This window comes from Haliotis cracherodii, unplaced genomic scaffold (assembly GCF_022045235.1).
Source record: "Haliotis cracherodii isolate W230 unplaced genomic scaffold, xgHalCrac1.p SCAF_10, whole genome shotgun sequence".
NCBI classification, from domain to species: Eukaryota; Metazoa; Mollusca; class Gastropoda; order Lepetellida; family Haliotidae; genus Haliotis; species Haliotis cracherodii.
The window spans coordinates 39,316,860-39,342,461 of NW_027266265.1; the positions used below are offsets into that span (position 1 = coordinate 39,316,860).

At 42.9% G+C, this 25,602-nt stretch overlaps 1 protein-coding gene across 7 annotated transcripts in view; it reads right to left on the minus strand.

The window, feature by feature from the left end:
- Window positions 1-278: 278 nt before the first annotated feature.
- The window catches only part of LOC139454367 (uncharacterized), a 128,112-nt gene continuing 102,788 nt past the window's right edge, over window positions 279-25,602 (minus strand). For 6 of the 7 annotated variants that reach the window (XM_071236023.1, XM_071236021.1, XM_071236022.1 and 3 more), the window contains one exon: window positions 279-6,607. In XM_071236023.1, the coding sequence (XP_071092124.1) occupies window positions 4,652-6,604 (1,953 nt within the window). In that variant the 5' untranslated portion in view covers window positions 6,605-6,607 and the 3' untranslated portion in view covers window positions 279-4,651. Of the gene's footprint in view, window positions 6,608-23,960; window positions 24,030-25,602 lie in introns of those variants that run through there. The other variant, XM_071236018.1, reaches the window with a different exon arrangement.

Sequence of the window (25,602 nt, forward strand, 5' to 3'; positions counted from 1 at the left end):
GTTCTTCCTCTGAAGCTTACAGTGATACTGATTACATGAATGTTGAAGTTTCCTGACCGGAAATGTATGACGTCTGTCAGACCTCGTGGAAATGGTAGATTTGTGACCCCATACTTACACAAATATACCATCGTGTAACCTTATAACAGGTATAGATATTCAGCCAGTTTTCATTATTACCAACACAAAGAACAGACACGTCCAGAAGAGGATGAGGTGCGTGCTGGTAAGAAACACTACAACAGTTAAAAGACGGTCAGATAGTATGGTATGGTATATCTAGATTTATTTCACAAAAGAAAGTATCCAAATAAGCATGTCAGTATTTCGCAAGAATATTATTGTAAATGTTAATCATAAACATTTTAAACAGAGCCATAAGGAAAAAAAGCAAAGTAATATATTGTTTTACGCCGCTTTTAGCAATATTCCAGCAATATCACGACGGGAGATGTTTGGCACGGCTTCATACGGACCTGGTACTTCGGTGTGACGAATGAGGGAGTTAGATCGTATGCTGCTCCACTAGTACACACGAAACTAAATTCACCAGCGTCCTCACCTCTGTGCAATATCGTAATAACAGAAATGGATTCGCAGTAATATAGACGCCGCCATAGCCACGGGGAAGACCAATTCAATTGTGTGGATACGACTCAGCTTGTTACTTAATGGCAAAGTATCTGATATATCATATTGAAGTTTTAAAAGTATTGTCCTCGCCGCTACGTCCCCGTGAGACTTCTGTACGGCTGTCGCTCGTGACCCGTAACGCCAAAAGTAGCCGACTATTATACCTACATAGCTTAGAAATGGCCCGGTGGCCCGGTCGTCTAAGGCGCCGCGATTCGCTGCGCAGAGTTGCGTCCCTTGGGCACGCCAGAAACCTATGATTGTGGGTTCGAATCCCGGTTCGCCCCAATTATGTTTCTATGTTTGTCAACACCATACCCGTGCTCGTGGGTTTCACCGAAGTGTTAAACGTCTTAGACCTGCATCACTTCGGGCTTTCCTCCCACATTAAGCTGACACGCCTGATATAACTGGAATAATGTTAAAAGCGGCGTTAAACCCAACTCACTCACTCACTTAAATATTACTTACAAAAACTCTAAAACGTCAGGGGCACGTGTGGCCAGGTCGTCTACGGCACCGCAAATCCCGGTTCGCCCCGATTATTTTTACCCGTGCTCGTAGATTTCAGCGAAGTGTTAAAAGTCTGAGAAATGCATCACATCGGACTTTCCCCCTACATTTAGCTGACACGCTGTGATATAACTGGAATACTGTTTAAAGCGCATAGAAGCCTAACTCAATCACTGACTTGAACGTGACGTGACCACTTAGTTTGTCTCGTCTCGACCGAAGCATCACGACATTAGTAAGTCTGTGTCACACTGCAGGGGTACGACAGTCGTAGCGCTACGAACGCTCTGGGGATCGGTTCCCTGCTCCGATTAACATGCTACTAAACTTTTGATAAGGATCATCAAATTTGTCATTCTATTTAAATATACACATGCCATATTGTGAGAATCAGTTTTGTGTATCAACAAAAGATACAAATATCCCTATCAAATGATGAGTAGAATAGGTCGTCGTGATACAGCTAAAATATGGCGCGGCGTTAAAGACGATTCGCTCGCTCACAACCATAAGATGATGGCTGTTGCAAATGCTTTATATGAGAAATGTAAGGACATGGAGAACAGATTTACGTGGCTCTGTATTGGTGTGTATGAACAACAAGAAATTGGTAAGTCTTTGAATGGCATTTAGAAGAAAATTTATGGATGTCAACTTCTTTACTATGACGAAACATAATGTTTCAGAGTATATGCTTACTCCTTCATCAGGTGAATGATGAAGTAAGGAGTGTGTTTCGTCATAATAAAGAAGTTGACATCCATAAATTCTCTTTCTTAAGAAATTGGTAGAAATTATGTCGTCGTAACTTTACAACAATATCAACAGTATGGACAAATAAACAAACATAAATACACGTGAACACAAGTGTGAATTGTTGGACGATAGAAACAATCAGTGTATTTTATATGAACATATTGCACAAATTAAAGAAATAAATAGCACTTTCATTGCATAAACTATCAACGGATAAACATGTTCTCATGAATGGCAAAAAATGTCGTGCGTGAAACTAAGGGCACTGAATTGTCCCATTGCGTCTGTAAGCTATCAGCATCACATGACCTCAAACATCACTAAGCATCCACGCGGAAGGTCACACTGCATTCGTCACCACTCGTGTCATTCCGGGATAAGCCGAATGGCACTTCGTGTCCCAATGGTGGACATTTTCTTAACTGGGTTCCGTCTCAGAGCAAGCGGGAAAACGGTAGAGATAGGTCAATTTGTTGAACAACTTGCGATTCGGCATCGCAAATTGTACGTATCTTTTAAAAACACAGTTGCTGTTTACGACCAAAGAGGAAATAGGCCAACATTCTGTATAATTCACCATATCTAACTGCTGGGTTTATTCTTTACTATAAACGAAGATTTATAACGAGGAATTCACTCATCGAATTTTAATCATAGTCGTACACGTTTTCGTTACCGATAGTAAACGGATCTTCCTGCAGGTTACGGAAAGGGGCGAGTGGTGACGAAAGATCTCGCTGGCTGATTCACCCTCGGATTCGGTCGTGTGTGGATACTAAACCTTTATATGAAGCCACGGACAAAACTTGATCACCACATCGATTGTGCAGATCCTTTTCCATGTGTTCATGTGCAAATATAGCGATAAAACATTTGAGGGTGATTAGAAATAAATTGCTGTTAGGTGATCTTCAAATATTTAACAATTTCCGCAAATATCAAACACATAACTCGACCTTGTAAACATATGATGATAAATACATGGATAACTGTGAATGTGAGGAAATAACAATCAGTAAGAATATATATACATATATACACAACAGAGATTGTATATGATGTTTGTATTACCATTCACGTGATCCCTGTGCTAGGTACACGACTCCGCCTGACTTAGCTCCGCAATGATTGATTTTGCTCCCGTCGTCGGGCATGTTTCCTTTATGCTAAAGAACCTGACATGATTAACGCCAAATATCGAGCAATAGACAACACATCACGGTCGTCTTCAAATATGAGGGCAATCTCCTAGGCCTACATTCATACAGTTTTACCCACATTATCAAGATTCTGATTTGTAACATTGAGCAACTTTAATTCCCTTGGTGTCATCTACTTGCTGTGGCATCGGTGAAATGGGTTTACAAATGGCTGATTTGAGATATACTTTACAAGGTTCCGATCATTTGATTATCTGGATTGGGGGAGGGAGGAGACTAGATTTTTTCAGCTACAGCTGAAGAACTAGATAAGAAAAAGACTCTTGCAATAATGTATTTTTGGTGGCAGACAATTTCTATTTTCTTTCAACAGTTTGAAGCAGAAATATGTTTTTCAAGAATCTCTTGGAATATCAAATCGCCCGTCGCAAGATCCTCATGCTCTTGATTTTTTTTAAAAACCCATTTCCAACTAATGAGCCAATTTCATCATCACCCTAACTTATGGCCACGGTTCTTAGCATTAAACGTTCGTGAAATACATGTACAAAGCTGTTGAAGATAGGAACACAAAATAGAGATGTATGCATAAGAATGTATCGTGGCTCATGACAGATTACTGGCCTTGCTATGTGATCTCTTGGCAAAGAAGGCTTGTAAGACCAGATCTGATCCGACGAAGGACACCGAACTCTGGAACAAAATCTCAGCACATCTGTGGAACATTCAGACGCCATATCACAGACATCAGACATGGAATGTTGGAGGAGACAGTACAGCTGTCCCTTCACGATTAGAAGCAATCACAGAAAGAAATAATACTAAACACTGGTTCACAATATGTACCGACCCAAGAACAGGCGACACCGGAGCACCATCCGGGCACTGAAGATATCAACAGATCCCATGCTAAAGTAGAGGCAATTTATGGGTAACAACTTCTTTACTTAATGTAAAGGCGACGTTTCGGTATAGATCCTTATACCGTTGTCAAGCGAGCATTTACAGTGAATAAAGAAGTTGTTATCCATAAATTGCCTCTACTTTGTCATCCGTCAACTTCTAGTAATGCCTGTCAAACAATACATCCCATGCTGGATACTCCGTAACTGTTTCAGCACCACAGCCTCAGAATTAAGTTTGTTATCGTGCAAACGCAAGACAACAGGCGTGCGAACAGAAGAGTATATTGAGCATAGTGACTTGAATAGAATATACTGAAGCTGAAAGATGCGGAAAACGTCTCGAAGAAAGGATTCATTGTACACAGGACAGTCTCTCGGCAAGCGTTGCTTGGAATGTTGGTGCTTAATGTAATGCTGTTTTCAAACAAACTCTGGAATTCTGGATACTGACGTATTCTGCACACTGGCCACAATAATATTATCCCTGTTGTAAAACGTGGTATCGTCACCTTTGAACGATAGTTATGAAGAGTCACATTATGAGCCGTTGCACGACTGTATGACTGGTAATGCATGATACTATGCCAACGTCAGAGAACACACATTGTGATGACGTATTCCACAAAGGGAGATGACGACAAAAGAACACACATATGAATGACATGTTACACAAAGGGGAGATTACTACCTCCCGAACGTCCGTTTACACGAGAAACTATTGTCCTGGTCGCACGTGAGTGTCTGGTGATAAAATACTTGTTCTGTTTCAGTGTTGTAAAGCTTGAAGTTCACACTGAATTCCATCTTACAACCACTCACACACTTTTTATCGACAGATGGCATTGTATTGTTGAATCCTGCCAGGAATTGATGGCAATACATGTCACTGTGTTTGTCAAACTCACTCATCTCCTTCTGACGAGTGTTAGGGCCAATTTCACAAAGTTTTGCCCGGGTGCAGTTGTTATAGCAACACGTGTCGTCACGTGTCACCTCCACCTCCATCTTAGTACCGAAGGCGCACGTGGCACAAACGCGCAGGATGTGATCCACCATCCCGCCCTTACTAAGTCCGGATGGAGATGGACCAATGTATTTATGCCCTAGTACGAATCGCGTCACTTCCGGTGAACTAGGACAGTTTATGCGAATCATATTTTGAAGAGTGCCTGGATTTGATTGGTTCAAATATATATGCTGCTGATAAGAAGAGAGTGGAAGGACCGAGGGGCAGTAGGCCGTTACACCGACCACGAGACGCGAGCCCCGTAAGACGTCCAGGGTGCTGCTGGTGTTCATACACAGACTCTGATAAATCTCCAGTTTAGATAGATGGAAGTCGTTGGTACTCACACCTTTGGAACTGGACACTTTAAGTGCTACACATGTTAGACGAATGGAATGAAAGATTTTAAAACAGCTGCCATATATATGATTATAAAGCACATCTCTCTCATTTTTGACCGTACGTGCGACATCGGTGCAAATGTCGTGGTCTAGCGTCGTGTCCGATCCCTCGATCGATAAACACAAGTTTATAAACACATTTGTCCCGCTTGAGCAAAAAGATTCCTTCATTTTTTCAGCTGACACATTTCCACCTAAAGGAAGGGGTAAAAAGTAGTTGGGCATCTCTTTCTGATTCTCGTGACAATTATCCTGGGTGGTTGGCCAGGGCAGAGCGTCCATCATGACATGTGGGCCCCCGTCTGTGGTGAGTAACCCCTGGATGAACGACCCATGGTATGTGTACTGCCCCCCACACTTGGTCACACGCAGGGGGAGACGGGAGTTGCACTCCTCGCGAGAAACATTAGTCCGTGACTGAACATGAGGTTTGATGAGTCCTTTGGAAATACGAACGAATATTTCCGAGTACGTTCCGAGGGGTAACGTAACAATGTGCGATAGCGGAACCGAACTATCGTCACCCGGTTTTGTCACTGAAAATACTTTGCACTCCAGACTCTTAAATCCGTGTGTCCAATCATAGCTAACAATAGTACCGTCGGGTAGCATAACAGAAGCGAAATTGTTTTCTCCTTTAAACTGGATGTGGGTGAGGTCCGACCCTTTGGCGTCTCCAACACTTATAGAGAACAAGGAATGGAAGCTCCCGTCCATGCCCTTGTGGCCAAAGGTCCGGAGTGTTGTTCCATTACTGAATGTGACTTCAAATAGCTTGCTGCTGCTGGAATCCATGAAAGACTGGAATTTCTGGATGTAGAGTTCGGGTGGTGGTTTAGGCGTCGGAGATGGAGATGGAGATGGAGGAGGGACCACCAAAGAGGCGTTGATGGTCGTTGAGTTGAGCCATGTAGCAGGCCTCATTTCATTTCCTTTTGAAACACTGAAGAACACTCCCACGAATACTGCAAGTATTAAGATCGCCACAAGGAATATTATTATCACTAAAATCCACCATTTCCGTCTTGGTCTCTTGAACACGGAGACCGATGTGGGCTTGTCGACGCCTCCGAGTCCAAGGAAAGCCTCGCTTTCAGGCTGGATGTGTCCATTCCCATTGGCTAAACCGGGATCTTGAGTTTCCGCTGACAGGAGGCCTTCCTGTGACGAATCGAACGTGGGTCGGTCCGGGTCACGTGACCGAATGCCCGTCAACTCGATGTCAGCCATTGTCTGCAATGAAAAATCACTCATTAATTCTCATTCCTAAACCACGACAGAACAATAACATATAATAGAACAATGATAATTTGTCACAGTGTCAAGATGGCGGTAACTGTTTGGGAATTCTCTGTTTTTAGAGAACTAAATTATACGCAAAAATAAGACTTTCGAGTTTTCATTGACACATACAGAAGTTACTGACGGGTGCTACCGGTGGGGCAAGATATGCTCACCTTTTAGCTAACACCTGGTATCATCACTATTTGATAGTGATTCATAACCGCATGCTCATGATATAGTCGGAATCGCACAGTGGAAATTTCTTATGATAATGATTATTGGCAAAGGTAGAACTTATGTTGACATTAGAAGTGAAGAACTAAGAGACACGGAGCAGTGTACGAAGAACTTTTGGTCTCCTAGAATTGGTTGAATTCAAGAAAAAGGAAGACATATCTAAGAATCGTTAAGGGTTATAAACGACTACCACCCGTGCTCCCAGGAACTGAAAGGTTTATAGGACCAAGAACTAGCATGTTTTATTCTCAAAACCAAAAGGTTTATGGACAACATCACATATACAGATATGGCTAACTAAAATGTCGAAAGGGCGATTTCAGGGGTTTTCGGGAAGCATCTTTATTGAATAATAATCACAGGAGAGTTGATATTCTCAGGATATGTAGGTAGAATATACAGTACATGTAGCCACTGAGAAATGAAAAGAACATCTTTGTCCACTATAGCGAAACACTTGCAGCTGATGTTGGTATAATACCAAGCCTGCAACTGGTGTAGAAAACCCCCAATGCCTGCTGTATGTAATGAACACGCCAACAAAGACCGAGATTCACTACGACCATGATGCTTGGTGTGTCAGCACCATATACGCGCTCGTGGGCTTCATTGAAGTGATATATGTCTTGGATTGATCTGGTCCACTTTGTGCTTCCCCCCTGATTAAACACCCTCAGACACCCGGCGTCTGACTGATTTTCAGTTATCCATTCATATACTTTTCAATGCTATTTTGCCTTTTAGCTCAATGGAATCTGTTTCGGTGGATAAGCGAGACTGTTTTTTTTCTGGCTTTGACGTTTTATATTTAAACATTGGTGTATAACTGAAATATTGTTAATACTGCGTTACATCCGACTGACTGACTCACATATGCCATAAGACCGACACCCCCGCTCTGCAAACCTGTGTCAAAGCCACGATAACATCTGCTACTCGGAATATTGCTTCCAAATAATGCATCGAAATAGGAAAAAGTAATGTTTGGTCTCCTTTGAGGTCTTTGGGCTGTTTGCTTTGAAGTTGCAATTATCAGGGTTGCATGGCCAAATATTGCATTCAAAATGGTTGTGTTATAAGGCAGATAAAACACTTGAAAAAACATTTTAATTTTTTTAGTTAAATATCATCAATTGATTCCAACTCGAGTCCTGGAGAGCGTTCGATCGCTAGAGCCTTCAACTAAATGAATGACAAAGGGGTGCAATACAGCCATGGGAAGTAATTTCACTACTGCTAAATCATATTAACATTCTTGTAAACATTAATTTGATTTGCGGAAGCGATCCATTTCAGTTGGGCTTATGGCCACGACTGCAGCAGGCTATTGATTGTAGCCATTACGTACAACGATCACGGTAAACACACGGTGTATGAAGACCAGTATCAAAGGGAAGACTTCGTGGACGATTTCAGAAATGCACTTAAAATCGGGCAGAAAATAGTCATAAATTTTCATGATTGTAAATGGGATTTTGGTATGATTGTAATTCTCAACATTCAGTCTTTGTCCTCCAAGTTGCATTAACATAAGGCGTTCATCTGCAAGAAGCAACATTGATCAGCACACAGTCATAATAAGGATTAATATTTTTAAAGTAGAATATAGTTGCCATAATTGTACATATCTGGAAGCCATATTTCCTCTTGAAATAAAATTAGCCCTGCGTGTTTGTAATTGACAATATTCTGCTGATGCCGAGTGGGCAATAGGGTGGAAACAACCGCGAAAGAAACATATTTTATTTTGATTCTTGCACTGTATCGCGTTGATTTTCGACCATTTGCGATGTAGCATGCCCGGGGTAGACACCTTCAGCCATATCTACAGACATAGAAATCACAATGGGTGAAGGAGTGAGTTGGACTTTTCACCACTGCAAGCACTGCCAAGCCAGATCAAGACGGCGGAAACCACAGCCGCCACCTATTGTGTCCATGATGGTATTCGAAGACGGGAGGAGCTCCCCTAACCTAACCATTTCCCTATAATTATAGCTCTAGTTACCGTTACATTTCCAATAGAAAACATTACACAAACATTAACCCAAAGTTGATATTGTCGACAATATAATGGTTGTACATTAAAATACGACGGAAGAGGTTATTCAGCAGGTTGGGTGCTCTGATCACATTCTATCAGAACAGCATCGATTTACATGAACACCACTAGTGAGTGAGTTGGTAGTGAATGTTAGGATACTAGGCAAATGTATATAGTTCTATTATTTCAAATTATATAAATTAGTCATATATAAATTGGAAATTTGAGAAAAAATCAATAATCAAAATCAATAATGAATTTGTCAAATGACTTCACTGATGTACGGAAATAAAATTTATGCTGAAAATCTTTCATTATTCACAAACAACGTTGACAATGATTTTTCCATATCGGTTATAAGGTAAACAAATATTTAAATGAACGCCATCTTGTCCACTGAAGACAGGTGATAGGTTTCCAGGAAAAACTCCAGTCGACTCCAGCATTTGGCACCAATACCATCGGTTGCTCAATGCAGTTCCCGATACACCGTTTATGAGACGCCCGTGTCAGATGAATTCAATTACCTTGAAACCTCATACAAATTAAAGGTCAAGGTCATGGTTAAATACACTTCCGCCAACGTCACGTGACAAGACGTTAGCTGACGTGTGCGCACATGGGAGGCCATAATTGATTCAAATAATCAGAGCTGGGAAACCTCTCGGGATATTACTCAGTGACTACAGCTAATATCATCAGTCTCTGAGGCTGCAATTGTCGTTGATGAAGTTGCAATTGTCACTGATGAGAGATACATAGAATGAGTTCGTGAACAGATGAAAGAACTGTTACAGAAGGTGATGGGTCTATATGAGAACAGCTGTGTCCCTTGCCACAATCGCTTACCCCTCAATGAATACCCCTCAGACATCGACGGTTGTAGTTTAAGTACTGGCAGGCTGGGTTTTACCTATAACTGAGTTAATGGTATGTGGAGGTTTACGTTAGTAGTGTCATCGTTATGTCAGGGAGGTTGAACACCCTGTGAGATTCGACCTATGCTCTCTCTCTCTCTCTCTCTCTCTCTCTCTCTCTCTCTCTCTCGGTGGAACGGCTTTGCTGTTTATCCTCTATATACCATTGAACATCGACACTTATCTTAAAAAGACAGCTGTATATCATTGTTTTTAAAACATTCACATATCTAAGTTGATTTTTGATAGAGATGTGTACCTCGGGGTCATAATAAATGACTTTGATGTATATATACTCTCACATATATATCCTATATCGGATGACAAACTATCACTGCTTTCACCCAACGGCATTGTGGCCATCGAACTTCCTTCAAAAGGGGACATGGGTGGGAGAAATTGGCTGTCCTAGCCAGTGTATTCAAGTCGCGGAACAACAGCTTTCTGTCTGCTGTCTCGTAACAGTTAATGAGTACCCCAATCACAGAGAGATACCGATCAGTTTCACATACGCCGTTAATTATAACATCTGAAGCTGGACTAAAATGAGTACCATACCGTGCAGCATAAACCCCAAGACCAACTCGAATGGTCAACGTCGAGATTGTACTCAGAACATTGGTTTTATGCGCGCACACGGCCAGTTCGCTCCAAGACACCTAGTGTTTTCAATTTACCAATAATAACGTATGTGTTCAGGCTGGTCCTGACTGTTCCCAATGTGTTCGCTCTGAAGCGGACGTTCTGTGCCAGGAATAAACCTGTGTCAATTATAAAGGCGCACTGTAACAATATGAAAGATTAAGAATGATCAATAAGATGAAAATATCAAAACATCAGAAAACTCGTTCCAGTGATGAAGCGCGATGCACAGAATTGATAAAGCAACTGGCATGTGTTCTCGAGACAATTCATGACAAGCCTGGAGTAAGACAAGTATTTAAAATACCTAACAGATGATATCCCCAACAGTTCGTCCTGTCAGTATTAATTTGTCACATGCGCCTTGGAGAATACGTAACTAATCAACATTACAGCACACCCTCCTACTCACAAGACATCGTACTTCAGCATGAATGAGTGAGTGAGTGAGTGAGTGAGTGAGTGAGTGAGTGAGAGAGTTGGGCATCTCGCCGTAACTACTCCCTCTATGACACGATGGAGGACACCAGAAATGGGCTTCACACAGAGTAGACATGTGGGGAATAAAACCCGGTTCTTCGGTGCGACGAGCGAATGCTTCTACCACTTGGCTTCCCCAAGGCCCCAACCACCACGTATAATTATATGACAACACATGGTAAAACTCTCAGTACTGTGGTAAAAGAAGAATGAAAAAAAGAAGATGTAAGAGTTATTTATCCAGGCATGTAGGCCTGTAAAAACCTAAATTGAATATGTTATATGTATGTCCGTCCTTAATCAGTTTCGAAGTTCTCGTCCAGAATATCAGCTTTCCCGGATGTTATTATTTCAATGTATCACTCAATACAGAAAGGTGAGGGTTCATTCAAACGATGTTAAAACGTATCTTTTGGGGACTCACTGACTGACTGACTGCAAACTGATGAGTGAGTGAGTGAGTGAGTGAGTTGGGTTTAACGCCGCTTTTAACATTATTCCAGTTATATCACAGCGTGTCAGCTTAATGTGGGAGGAAAGCCCGAAGTGATGCAGGTCTCAGACGTTTACCAGTTCTGTGAAACCCACGAGCACGGGTATGGTGCTGACAAACCTAGAAACATAATTGGGGCGAAGCGGGATTCGAACCCACAATCATAGGTTTCTGGCGTGCCTTAGGGACGCAACTCTGCACAGCGAATCTTGGCGCCTTAGACGACTGGGCCCCCCGTGCCCCCGCATACTGATGAAGATTGGGATACAACTATGTGGTATTAAACAGTCAACCAAATCAATCATCACACGATATTAATACCAACCTAGTGACATCAAATATGATTAGTGCACTTATGAAATATGCTTGAATGTCATGAATATGCCAGTACCCCCTCCAGAGAACGCAGACACACACATGCAAATGCGACATTTCATACATGTAGGTTGTGTTCCAAGACTATAATACAAAACGATAGAGATGGATGCTTGAAGGGAAATTTAGCAATGTTGGTGTGATCAATACACAGCACTAAAGTGGAGTGGTTCCATAACTGATTCAATTGCCATGGCGTGAGGTGGCATTTCATACACCACACACAACCAGACAATACAGAAGATAGAATAAAACAACCACGTATATACCTTGTGTCGGAAAAACATGTTGGCTGTAGTTGTCGAATAACTACTCCTTCTATAAATGGCCCCGTGACATTGTCTTCCAGACGTCGAAGGAATGGGTGATTTGTCTTGAGCAGACGGTACAGCCGAAGGGGCTCACCGCCTTTTGATGTACAGCTCTACCTCGTGCAGCTTGTTAGAAGCAGACGACATCCAAAATATGACACCCGCAGACGACATCGAGCACATGGAACGACCGAACAGACGACATTTGAGTCTGACATCACTGATAGTAATTTCCTCGTGGATGTAGATTTCTAGCCATTGTACAACGTTACATGCTCCCATGCGGCATGGCGCTATAGAGAACGACAGATCTGGAACCAGAGCCTAGCTTCCTAGGCAGGTGCATACAAATCGTTTTCGTCTCAAGCAGACGACACACATGCTACTCGAATCTGAAACCATGAGTTACGCATGCCCTCTAACTTCCGGTCAGCTTATGCAACTGAGCGAGGTGTCTGCCAGCACGATTGACAGATCAAATATTAATACACGCAATGTGTCTAAACGCAGCAATTGACATGGTTTCGGAGGCGGTTGTTCCATATTCAAATGATACTGTGCACTTGGACACCATATTGATAGAGGATACAAGGCCACGGTGTCACAACTGCCTTTTAATGAGGATAACAGAGCGGCGTGAGAAGACTGGGCGATGCAGGGGATTTGCAATAGCGGGCACGTTATGTTCAAATCAATGAAATGGCACCTCAACTATAAAGAATTGATGTGTAACAGAAGAGGTAACCTACACCTACGAAATGCCGCTATCACATATACAAGGTGCGACAATGGCACAATCTCATCACACCAACAAGCAGGCCAGCATCGCCTTGTCACTTAGAAGCACCCAAAGTCGATACTGCGTGTTTGTAAAATACAGTTTTAGATGTACAAGACTTAGTGCTGTGAGAGTCTTCTGTCTGCTTGTTTAGCTGATGGCGGTGGTGAGTCGGACTGATAGGTCACGATTCGTTTTCAGGCCGATGTTGCTGCAGAGTTTTAGTGTTTCTCCAACGTCAACTCTCTTTGTTATTATTTTAAAAGCAAGCTGATCTATGCGATATAAACTAAACAAACACCAAAATAGCTGAGCGCAAAGCTCCAACTGTCGTCCCTATTCTATAGAGGAGTTAGTGGGGTTTAATGCCGCTCTTAGCGGTCCTGTAGCAGATGAAGACACCAGACATGACTTCACACATTCAGTGCTTAAGTATTTCGGAGCGAGCAACAAAAGATGGATGTTGTGCCCAAGCATCTAACGCCCAACCTTTTAAGAATAATTGTTATGTTGTTTTTGTGGTAATATTATGATGAGGTTCAAATGTCCCTATTCAGCTGCAAATTCCGAGTTCCAAGGTAATAGAACGAGAATAATGCAATAAAGAAAACACATTCATGGGTTATGCATGCATTGAAATTGCTAGATTCATTCTGGAAAATTACATAGAAAATGCGCATAATATCAACACCGAAAAATAATGACTTTTGAAATCTATTCTTTATAAGAACTTTTTCAATAATAAAAACAAAATCAAAAAGTAAAAAGAAAACCAAAAACAAACAACCGACAAAAAATATTAGCATATTGTGATTAAATCACCTTGCATTTGTGTGTTAGTAAATAACGCCGTTCTATATCACAGGCTTCAAATTTTGTACCAGTGGAGGGAATGGAACCGCAAACTAAACAAGCAAACGTGCCGAGGACCTCTTCAGATCCGGCACCCCTATGGGGCTCACTTAGACGGGATGGGGGTGGAGGTGGTAGGGAGGATCAAAAGGAATTTCGAGTTCCGAGATAAAGATGGTTTGATGTGTTTGAAAGGGACTTACATTGGCAAAATTGCAGTCATTGCACGTTTGAATCAGGTCAGTTCAACTGACGGGCAAAACAAAGTATACACTTAAAAATAGGATTTGACCGAAAATTATAAAAGTTATCAAAACTGTACAAGTCGCAAAAATAGCCCCAACACAACTATGATACCCGTATCAAATACATCACCATCGAATAACATTTTTTGTTTGTTTCATTTTTAGCCACCATCAAACATGGGTGTATACTTTCTTTTGCCCATCAGTTTAGTATAATAACCTGCTGACACGACGATACACGTATCGAAGTTTTGTTTGTTTGTTTAACGCTGCAATCAGCATATGGCGGCGGTCTGTAAATAATCGAGTCTGGACCAGACAATCCAGTGATTGATATCATGAACATCGACCCACGCCATTGAGATACGATGACAAGCATCAACGAAGTCAGCCAGCCTGACCACCCGAACCTGTTAGTTGCCTCTTACGTCAAACATAGTCACCTTTTACGGCAAGCCTGGGTTGCTGAAGACTTATTCTACCCTAGATCTTCACGGGTCCGTGTCGAAGTGAAAGTAACCAACTAATAAACGTCACTGCAGCGTTGTAACAACGTGATGCGTAAGGAGGAACATGACACACGAACACTGCCTCAGTGCCATAACCATCCCTGTAAGCTATCCAATACCCATGTTGGAACCTCCTCGCGAAGACCCGTTCAGGCGGCGAGGTCAGCCACTTTTGGGTGATGTTCGTGATATGTTTGTCTAATGAAACCTGTCTGATCAGCTCGATTTGTAACCTCCTTCCTCACTGACACGTGGCACACAAATTCACGCCTTTCCCATTTCATTGAAGCAATAAAATTGTACTAACTAACTTTTCCGGCACGCAGCGACATCGCAGATGATTGCTGCAGACAAGGGCCTGGTCTACGCGAGGTGGGTAACTACATGGAACTTACGCCTTCGACAAGAATTACAACTACGAGGCTCTGAAGAAAGAACTAATGTAAGTAATGTGAGATTAGGACGTCACATTTAATGCGGTAGACCTCAGTTATTTCATAAATGTAGAGGTGCCATGACACAAACATATATAGCTGCCTTTGGAACATGGCGCCAGCACGAAGGCGTGTAAATGCTTTAAAAGCCACAGTCACCCGATCCAAACTAATATCTACACTGTCTCTCTTGTGATATACAAGTTGATTTTCTCCTTACCTCCAAAAATCAATTACAATTTTGGAATGGCAAATCGCCCATCGATACAGAACCTAGCTCGTTTCGTCGACTCGCTCGAAATTAGCACACTTGGATGAACATCCCAGAGTCTTGTGTGTAGCGTGGCGCACAAATACTGTACTATGTTTTGGAGATGGAGATGTTTTTAGCAGTTATTCCCTGACATTTTAGTATCATGCATTCTGTGTGAGTGAATGCTGTTTTATGACACAACCAGTAATACTCAAGCTATATCACGACTGCCTGCTGAGTCTGAGAGCCAAACCGGTGTGGATCACATTATTAGCAACAATCAAAGCCTCTGATCACGTTGCTACACAACCAGAACTATGGCGGCACGGGCAAGGATAAGAGTATATCAATTTCAGCTAATCCACGTCAAACTGTAACTAACCTAGTTTGGAACAGGCAAACCACTAACTGTAAGCATGTACAACGATCAACGCCATCGGGGTACAATGACTGAGTCAAACAGTCGGACCACCAGATCCCCATTTTCGTAGGTTCATATTCTGGGACTTTTTCTGCCCCGGAACACTAACATCACGTCACATCCGAGAGTTTGTCATGTATATGCCACATTCACCTCTGATATAGTACTTGTCGATATATGGCTGAAATAATGCCGATGCGACGTTAAATTTGAACTCACTCTGATAGTGAGTGAGTATGATTTTACGCCGCCTTTCAGCAATATTCCATCACGGCGTGGGACACCAGGAATGAGCGTCACACAATGAATCCATGTAGGGAATCAAACCCAGACCTTCGGACTGACGAGCGAACGCTTTAATCACAAAGCTTCACCAAAGCCACTTTGAAAGTGTAATGTGACGTACTTCGTACCTGAACCGTCACGATATGGCTCAAATATTGCCGATGTGACGTTAAATTACCGCACTCACTCTTCGTACCTGGAAGGGTGGTTTGATCTGAGTGAGCGAGTGAAGGAAAACAGGAGATAATGTTCCTTCTAACTCAAAGTAGCATTCAGTATTTATAAGTTCTCACATGCAAACCAGAGGTGAAAAGTGTGAGCATCGACTGAAAAGTAGATACATAGCAGCAGTACCCTCACTATTTCCTTGAATACATTCACCAACAAGAAACAACCGAAACAAATCATATTCTAAAACTCTATCCTTATTCCAATCTTTTCCAATCACATTTTGACGTATCCTGTTCCTATCCTGTATGTTCGCGTTGCTCTAACGCAACCTTCGCGAAGATCGTCAGTTGTTTGGCTGGCAAGAGATATTGATCACCATACAGTAGCCTCTTCCAGCCGGCAAAGTACACCTCTGGTCTCTCATTGACGGATAAATATGTGGTCTACAATGCTCCAATTTTCTTCATCTTATGCAATTACAAACAATAGGAAGCAGATGAAAGGGCCCTGGGATGCATGCTTTCCTTCTCCCGAGAAAATCGCCTTGAGAAATGGTTAATGAAAATGTTACTAGAAGGATGAAATTTTCCATCCCGTTTAGAATCTCAATGACTGGCGTTTCTTATAAGCCGGTAGCTAGGACAAATACTGTTATCTAACAGTTACGGAGTTCCAGCTAAATTAGCCTGGCTTAACTGACGCTATCATCAGCAAGACCCACAATAGGCAGCATTTGCAAAGGTTAAAAACCAACAAAGAGAACTGCATGAGGAAATGTAACTTAATTGTTGGTGGAGAAAAGTTGAACTGATGTATACATCCTTTAAAGTTAACAAAGTTAAGACGGATTAGACCTTGCCAAGAGGCTTGGTTGTCTCTGGAAGGAGGGAGCGACGGAAGTGGGTGCGCGTGATGGCCTAGAGACTCTGGGGACTTCTAGTCGGGGCAGTGTGACCTTCATAAGACCGAAACACAGAGTAATCAGACAGTAACATGTTCTACAGTGCCATTGTGGGGAAACTAACATGGCCTGTGTTTGGGTTTCCAAAGCCAAGTATCCTTATAATGCTCGAGCTGACGCTAAGAGTGTATCGCCGACCTGAGATATATCTCATTTATGTCGCCATGCCTGCAGTGGGAAATACTTCAACCAGTAGAGGAATCTATAGAGCGGTCAATATTTACGTCGATATTAAAGTTGCGAGTATGGTCTTTGCCAGGAAATATATGTCGTGTTTCTTATCGTGGGAACAAATGTAATTTTACACGGATTTTGAACATTGGCTGGACACAGAGAAGACATCGGTGCTGATACAAAGGACCGCTTCTGGAGTACCTTAATCAAAATATACATGTAATCCAATAATGATAGGACTCGCTTGGCTGCTGGCTGGATGCAGTTTCAGACGTGTTACCATTTTGGAGGATGAATCAGAGCAGAACACATTCAAACATGGTGAAACAGCAGAACGTACTCAGACATGGTGAAACACAGCAACATACTCAAACATGGTGAAACACAACAGAACATACTCAGACATGGTGAAACACAGCAGAACATACTCAGACATGGTGAAACACAGCAGAACGTACTCAAACATGGTGAAACACCGCAACATACTCAAACATGGTGAAACACAGCAGAACATACACATGGTGAAACACAGCAACATACTCAGACATGGTGAAACAGCAGAACATACTCAAACATGGTGAAACACAGCAGAACATACGCAAACATGGTGAAACACAGCAGAACATACACATGGTGAAACACAGCAACATACTTAAACATGGTGAAACACAGCAACATACTCAGACATGGTGAAACACAGCAACATACTCACACATGGTGAAACACAGCAACATACTCAGACATGGTGAAACACAACAGAACATACTCACACATGGTGAAACACAGCAACATACTCAAACATGGTGAAACACAGCAACATACTCAGACATGGTGAAACACATCAGAACATACTCACACATGGTGAAACACAGCAACATACTCAAACATGGTGAAACACAGCAACATACTCAAACATGGTGAAACACAGCAACATACTCAAACATGGTGAAACACAGCAACATACTCAAACATGGTGAAACACATCAGAACATACTCACACATGGTGAAACACAGCAACATACTCACACATGGTGAAACACAGCAACATACTCAAACATGGTGAAACACAGCAACATACTCACACATGGTGAAACACAACAGAACATACTCAAACATGGTGAAACACAGCAACATACTCACACATGGTGAAACACAGCAGAACTTACTCAAACATGGTGAAACACCGCAACATACTCAAACATGGTGAAACACAGCAGAACATACTCAATCATGGTGAAACACAGCAACATACTCAGACATGGTGAAACTCAACAGAACTTACTCAAACATGGTGACACACCGCAACATACTCAAACACGGTGAAACACAGCAGAACATACTCACACATGGTGAAACACAGCAACATACTCACACATGGTGAAACACAGCAACATACTCACACATGGTGAAACACAGCAACATACTCAGACATGGTGAAACACAACAGAACATACTCACACATGGTGAAACACAGCAACATACTCACACATGGTGAAACACAGCAGAACATACTCAAACATGGTGAAACACAGCAGAACATACTCACACATGGTGAAACACCGCAACATACTCAAACACGGTGAAACACAGCAGAACATACTCACACATGGTGAAACACAGCAACATACTCACACATGGTGAAACACAGCAGAACATACTCAAACATGGTGAAACACAGCAGAACATACTCACACATGGTGAAACACAGCAACATACTCACACATGGTGAAACACAGCAGAACATACTCAAACATGGTGAAACACAGCAGAACATACTCAAACATGGTAAAACACAGCAACATATTCAGACACGATATAAGTCAGGAACGTAATCGAACACAGTGAAACACACTCGAAACACACATGAAGAGACACACCGGAACTTTCTCAAACAACGAGAATCGCAATTAAAGATATTCTAGACAGCGGTGGGGATAAGACGCAAACACTACTGCAATCAGATTATTTTATTTACTTCAAGATAATCAGAACTATCTGGTTTAACATGACGACTGTAGACAAAATATCCACGAATCATGGTAATTATATGGTGCACGGTGTAGATCTGGTTTCAGAACACACCGATGGCCTTAATCTGATCCAGTGCATCTGGAGTGTCTTGCTGGAAGATCCACTACTGTACCAAGGTCTGCAACATGGCCAGACCTCTCACAAATCGTAACGTTAGGACGAGTGAAATGTTGATGTTAAAGTATATATAAAACTAACGATAGACGAAGAATCGAGGTCGCTCTCTCATCGTCTCGGTAAAAAGTCCAATATTACGCAAAGTACAGTATACGGTATTTAAACCTGGCTATCAGTCATTCTCCTGGCACAACTAGCAATCAGGGTTTCTTTGCCTATTACGGTTACTGACTTGTGATTTTTCCAATTGCTACCACAATTACGCCAGTATCAGGATGTCAGGAGAACCTGTGCGGGCCGATATCAACACAATTCCATTAAATTGACATCGGCGAAGAAAGTTTATTTTCTGTGATGGGCATGTGCTATTGATCGCATGTCTCGGTACAGGAACATTTTAACAACTCGGTCTGGTATATCTATCGCATCATACGCCGTCTCAAGGTGTTATCGCTTACAGGTCTGCATATCCAGCTCTCAATATTAAAACAGGAACATGTCTCTTGCAGCATTTTGTGTGCAGAAAACTTGGCATTTTTTCGCTGAGGGATGTAAAACTTGGCCCTGATCTCTCCTAAGACTAAAAACTGGACACTTTCTAATTAAACTTCCAGAACCTGACATGAAGCAATTTAATAGCCGGTGATCGCGGCTATAAAAAGTAGCGGCTCTCTGCGTAGTACTGTCAGTCAGAGCTGAAGTAAATCCGGGTTCCCATGCTGTATCACGGCAAGGGATGGGGTAAAGTCCTCTAGGTGACGACTTTACAATGTTGCGTCATGGCAAGGGATTGGGGTAACGTCCTCTAGGTGACGACTTTACAATGTTGCGTCATGGCAAGGGATTGGGGTAACGTCCTCTAGGTGACAACTTTACAATGTTGCGTCATGGCAAGGGATGGGGTCACGTCCTCTAGGTGACAACTTTACAATGTTGCGTCATGGCAAGGGATGGGGTAACGTCCTCTTGGTGACGACTTTACAATGTTGCGTCATGGCAAGGGATGGGGTAACGTCCTCTTGGTGACGACTTTACAATGTTGTGTCATGGCAAGGGATGGGGTAACGTCCTCTTAGTGACGACTTTACAATGTCGCGTCATGGCAAGGGATGGGGTAACGTCCTCTTGGTGACGACTTTACAATGTTGCGTCATGGCAAGGGATTGGGGTAACGTCCTCTTGGTGACGACTTTACAATTTTGCGTCATGGCAAGGGATGGGGTAACGTCCTCTTGGTGACGACTTTACAATGTTGCGTCATGGCAAGGGATTGGGGTAACGTCCTCTAGGTGACGACTTTACAATGTTGCGTCATGGCAAGGGATTGGGGTAACGTCCTCTAGGTGTCAACTTTAAAATGTTGCGTCATGGCAAGGGATGGGGTCACGTCCTCTTGGTGACGACTTTACAATGTTGCGTCATGGCAAGGGATGGGGTAACGTCCTCTTGGTGACGACTTTACAATGTTGCGTCATGGCAAGGGATGGGGTAACGTCCTCTTGGTGACGACTTTACAATTTTGCGTCATGGCAAGGGATGGGGTAACGTCCTCTTGGTGACGACTTTACGATGTTGCGTCATGGCAAGGGATGGGGTAACGTCCTCTAGGTGACGACTTTACAATGTTGCGTCATGGCAAGGGATGGGGTAACGTCCTCTTGGTGACGACTTTACAATGTTGCGTCATGGCAAGGGATGGGGTAACGTCCTCTAGGTGACGACTTTACAATGTTGCGTCATGGCAAGGGATGGGGTAACATCCTCTAGGTGACGACTTTACAATGTTGCGTCATGGTCTGAGTGAGCGAGTGAAGGAACACAGAAAGTAATATAACTTCTAATTCAAAGTAGCATTCAGTATTTATAAGTTCTTACATGCAAACCAGAGGTGAAAAGTGTGAGCATCTACTAAAAAGTAGATACGTAGCAGCAGTACCCTCACTATTTCCTTGAATACATTCACCAACATGAAACAACCGAAAAAAGTCATATTCTAAAACTCCATCCTTATTCCGATCTTTTCCGATCATTTTGCTGTATCCTGTTCCTATCCTGTATGTTCGCGTTGCTCTAACGCAACCTTCGCGAAGACCGCATCACGGGAAGGGATTCGGGTAACGTCCTCTAGTTGACTACTTTACAATGTTACGTCACGGCAAGGGATGAGGGAAACGTCGTCTAGGTGACGAGGTCCTCATGCTACGTCACAACAGGGTATGGGGGTAAGGGCCTCTAGGTGACTAGGTCCTTATGCTGCGTCACGACAAGCAAATGGGGTAATGTCCTTTAGATGAAAAGATGCAAGATTGAGGAATATAATGAGAGGTACTGGAGGTAATGGACCACAGGTGATGAGGTTGAAGTACGATCCTGCAAGTGATGCGTTTAAAATGCGAACATTCTGAGAAAGTTAAGAGGAACGAGCCTCTAAGTGGAGATAGAAGTGTGAACATCATGTCAAGGTTGGAGGTAACGGGCATCGAGAAGGTTGGGGGTAACGAGCCTCTATGTGGAGAGATAGAAGTGTGAACATTATGTCAAGGTTGGAGGTAACGAGCCTCTAAGTGGAGAGATAGAAGTGTGAACATTATGTCAAGGTTGGGGGTAACGAGCCTCTAAGTGGAGAGATAGAAGTGTGAACATAATGTCAAGGTTGGAGGTAACGAGCCTCTAAGTGGAGAGATAGAAGTGTGAACATAATGTCAAGTTTGGAGGTAACGGGCATCGAGAAGGTTGGAGGTAACGAGCCTCTAAGTGGAGAGATAGAAGTGTGAACATTATGTCAAGGATGGAGGTAACGGGCCTCTAGGTGGAGAGATAGAAGTGTGAACATTATGTCAAGGTTGGGGGTAACGGGCCTCTAAGTGGAGAGATAGAAGTGTGAACATTATGTCAAGGTTGGAGGTAACGAGCCTCTAAGTGGAGAGATAGAAGTGTGAACATTATGTCAAGGTTGGGGGTAACGGGCCTCTAAGTGGAGAGATAGAAGTGTGAACATTATGTCAAGGTTGGGGGTAACGAGCCTCTAGGTGGAGAGATAGAAGTGTGAACATTATGTCAAGGTTGGGGGTAACGGGCCTCTAAGTGGAGAGATAGAAGTGTGAACATTATGTCAAGGTTTGAGGTAACGAGCCTCTAAGTGGAGAGATAGAAGTGTGAACATTATGTCAAGGATGGAGGTAACGAGTCTCTAAGTGGAGAGATAGAAGTGTGAACATAATGTCAAGTTTGGAGGTAACGGGCATCGAGAAGGTTGGGGGTAACGAGCCTCTAAGTGGAGAGATAGAAGTGTGAACATTATGTCAAGGTTGGAGGTAACGAGCCTCTTAGTGGAGAGATAGAAGTGTGAACATGTTGTCAAGGTTGGAGGTAACGAGCCTCTAAGTGGAGAGATAGAAGTGTAAACATTATGTCAAGGTTGGAGGTAACGAGCCTCTAAGTGGAGAGATAAAAGTGTGAACAGTATGTCAAGGTTGGAGGTAACGGGCCTCTAAGTGGAGAGATAGAAGTGTGAACATTATGTCGAGGTTTGAGGTAACGAGCCTCTAAGTGGAGAGATAGAAGTGTGAACATTATGTCAAGGTTGGAGGTAACGAGCCTCTAAGTGGAGAGATAGAAGTGTGAACATCATGTCAAGGTTGGAGGTAACGGGCATCGAGAAGTTTGGGGGTAACGAGCCTCTATGTGGAGAGATAGAAGTGTGAACATTATGTCAAGGATGGAGGTAACGAGCCTCTAAGTGGAGAGATAGAAGCGTGAACAGTATGTCAAGGTTGGAGGTAACGGGCCTCTAAGTGGAGAGATAGAAGTGTGAACATTATGTCAAGGTTGGAGGTAACGAGCCTCTAAGTGGAGAGATAGAAGTGTGAACATTATGTCAAGGTTGGAGGTAACGAGGCTCTAAGACGGGAGATAGAAGTGTGAACGAGCATCTAAGTGACTAGGTCAACAGTATGAACATTATGACAAGGGATGACGTACGATCCTCTCAGCGAGGAGATTAACAGTGGCGACATCACGAGAGAGAATGGTGGTAACGGTTTTCGATGTGACAAAGTTGCCAGTGGTTACATCAGGCCAAGGAATGGGACTAACGCTTTTCCAAGTGACCAAGTTAACAGTGGCTACAGGGAAGGGTTTAACACTCTGGTGGGAAAGTTCACGTTTGCTACAGCAGGTGGATAGACAAGACCAATTCTGTCCACACGATTCACGGTGAAGCGGAACAATTTACGTGGAGGGCACGGACACCTGCAAATTGACTTGAATAAATAGCCTAGAATATTAACAATTCTTGACATAAAACAAAATGAAAGATTACGAAAGTTAAAGCAAGGTCTCTTTACAAAACCCTGCAATCCAAGTGAATGTTTCTCTCTAAATGAAAACGGACCATTTTCAAATCGTGCGAGTAACCAGCTCTACCTTAGGCAGTTTACCTGTTGCTGACCTAGAGCCTGACCATGTTGGAGGTCTATCTGATCATTTGCATACATATGCATCTGTTTCTAACCCGAATACCCTCGGTTGAGCCACCCAGGTAACTCGATACAGTAAGGAAGGAGTACGAACCTTGAATATCCTGACAGGGTTAAACTTGGCCATGCTGACGACGGTTCCGGCGTCACACACAGTGTTGTATTGATCCACAGACAATACGATGAAAAAGCCAGTTGTAACGTTCCTATGTTGTGGAAGAAGGGCATGTATCCACCCTCCCTCCCCGCCACGACACACACACTAACGAGGGGAGTCCCTCATGCAAGGAGGAAAGCCCGCGCCAGACTCTCCGAGAGAATATTGATCGGATTCGGTCTCCTCAAGACGCCGGGGAGGGTCGACATTTACCCTCGCGCTAGGCAGCCCTGAATGTACTACACTGCCAACACGTGGAGAAGTTACCAATTTTCTTGAAAATCACGTGACACATTAGATACATTTCGATCAGGAATCCGCGGCAAACGTGTCCAGGATCACAGTTGTCTAATCACCCAACACTCGCGACTAGCAATAGAGAGCGAAGCCCATCACATAAACTCAGCAATCGGAAATTTCATTAAGATTGTAGACCCGGCATAACCTGGCGGTATTATCGCCCTAGCGAGTAGAGGACAACCACAAACCACATGTAGCTAATCTGTCTATCAACCCTACACCCGTGCATACCAGGCACTGCCCTACTGCAGCTCAAGCCTCCTTCCTCCGTTGCAGCTTTGATGCTGAAATATTCCCCATCGCTCATCGCTTTTCCGCGGCGTCCACGACCACGTTAACAATGAACGAGAGGATAATATTTTTAAAAATCCAAATGAGTTTCAAAAGGCAGTAAGCTATTGGTTGTACATTGAGCTGCTTGCTACTCGAGAGACCGTGTAGGCGAACGGGGGGTAAGATGTTACCGAGCAAGAAGCGTATACTGCTAAACAACACGTTCATGGAACCGATCTTTGATAACCAGGAAGGGCTTATGGCTACAGACCATACCAGAAACTAGAAGATCTATTCGTAGAATTAATTATGACATAAGTGATCATACCTTGTGAGAATTACTACGGAGTAAATGCTTCATTTTTATATGCATGATCAGGGCCCTTTAGACAAATGTTGGTCCACAATCATGAATATGAATAAAGCATTTTACGTTTCTCTGTCCAGTGAAAGAACATGGTATATTAGGTTTGCATCCTAACAACTGTATCCAGTAAGGGATTGGCGTCTTTGAGGATAGACTTGGGTCTAAACAGAAGTAAATAGAGAATGTTTGTTTGTTGTTTAACGCCGCACTCAGCAATATTCCAGCTATATGACGGCGGTCTGTGAAATAATCGAGTCTGGACCAGACAATCCAATGATTCACATTTTTTGTTTGTTTCATTTTTACCCACCTTCAAACATGGGTGTATACTTTCTTTTGTTCGTCAGTTTAATAAAATAACCTGCTGACACGACGATAAACGTATTGAAGTGTTTGTTTTGTATATTTGTTGTTTAACGCCGCACTCAGTCAGCAATATTCCAGATGTAAATAATCGAGTCTGGACCAGACAATCCAGTGATTGATATCATGAGCATCGATCCACGTAATTGAGATCGAGGACATGCATCCACAAAGTCAGCGAGCCTGACCACTCGATTCTGTAAGTCGCCTCTTACGACAAGCATAGTCGCCTTTTACGACAAGAATGGGTTGCTGAAGACTTATTCTACCCCGGAT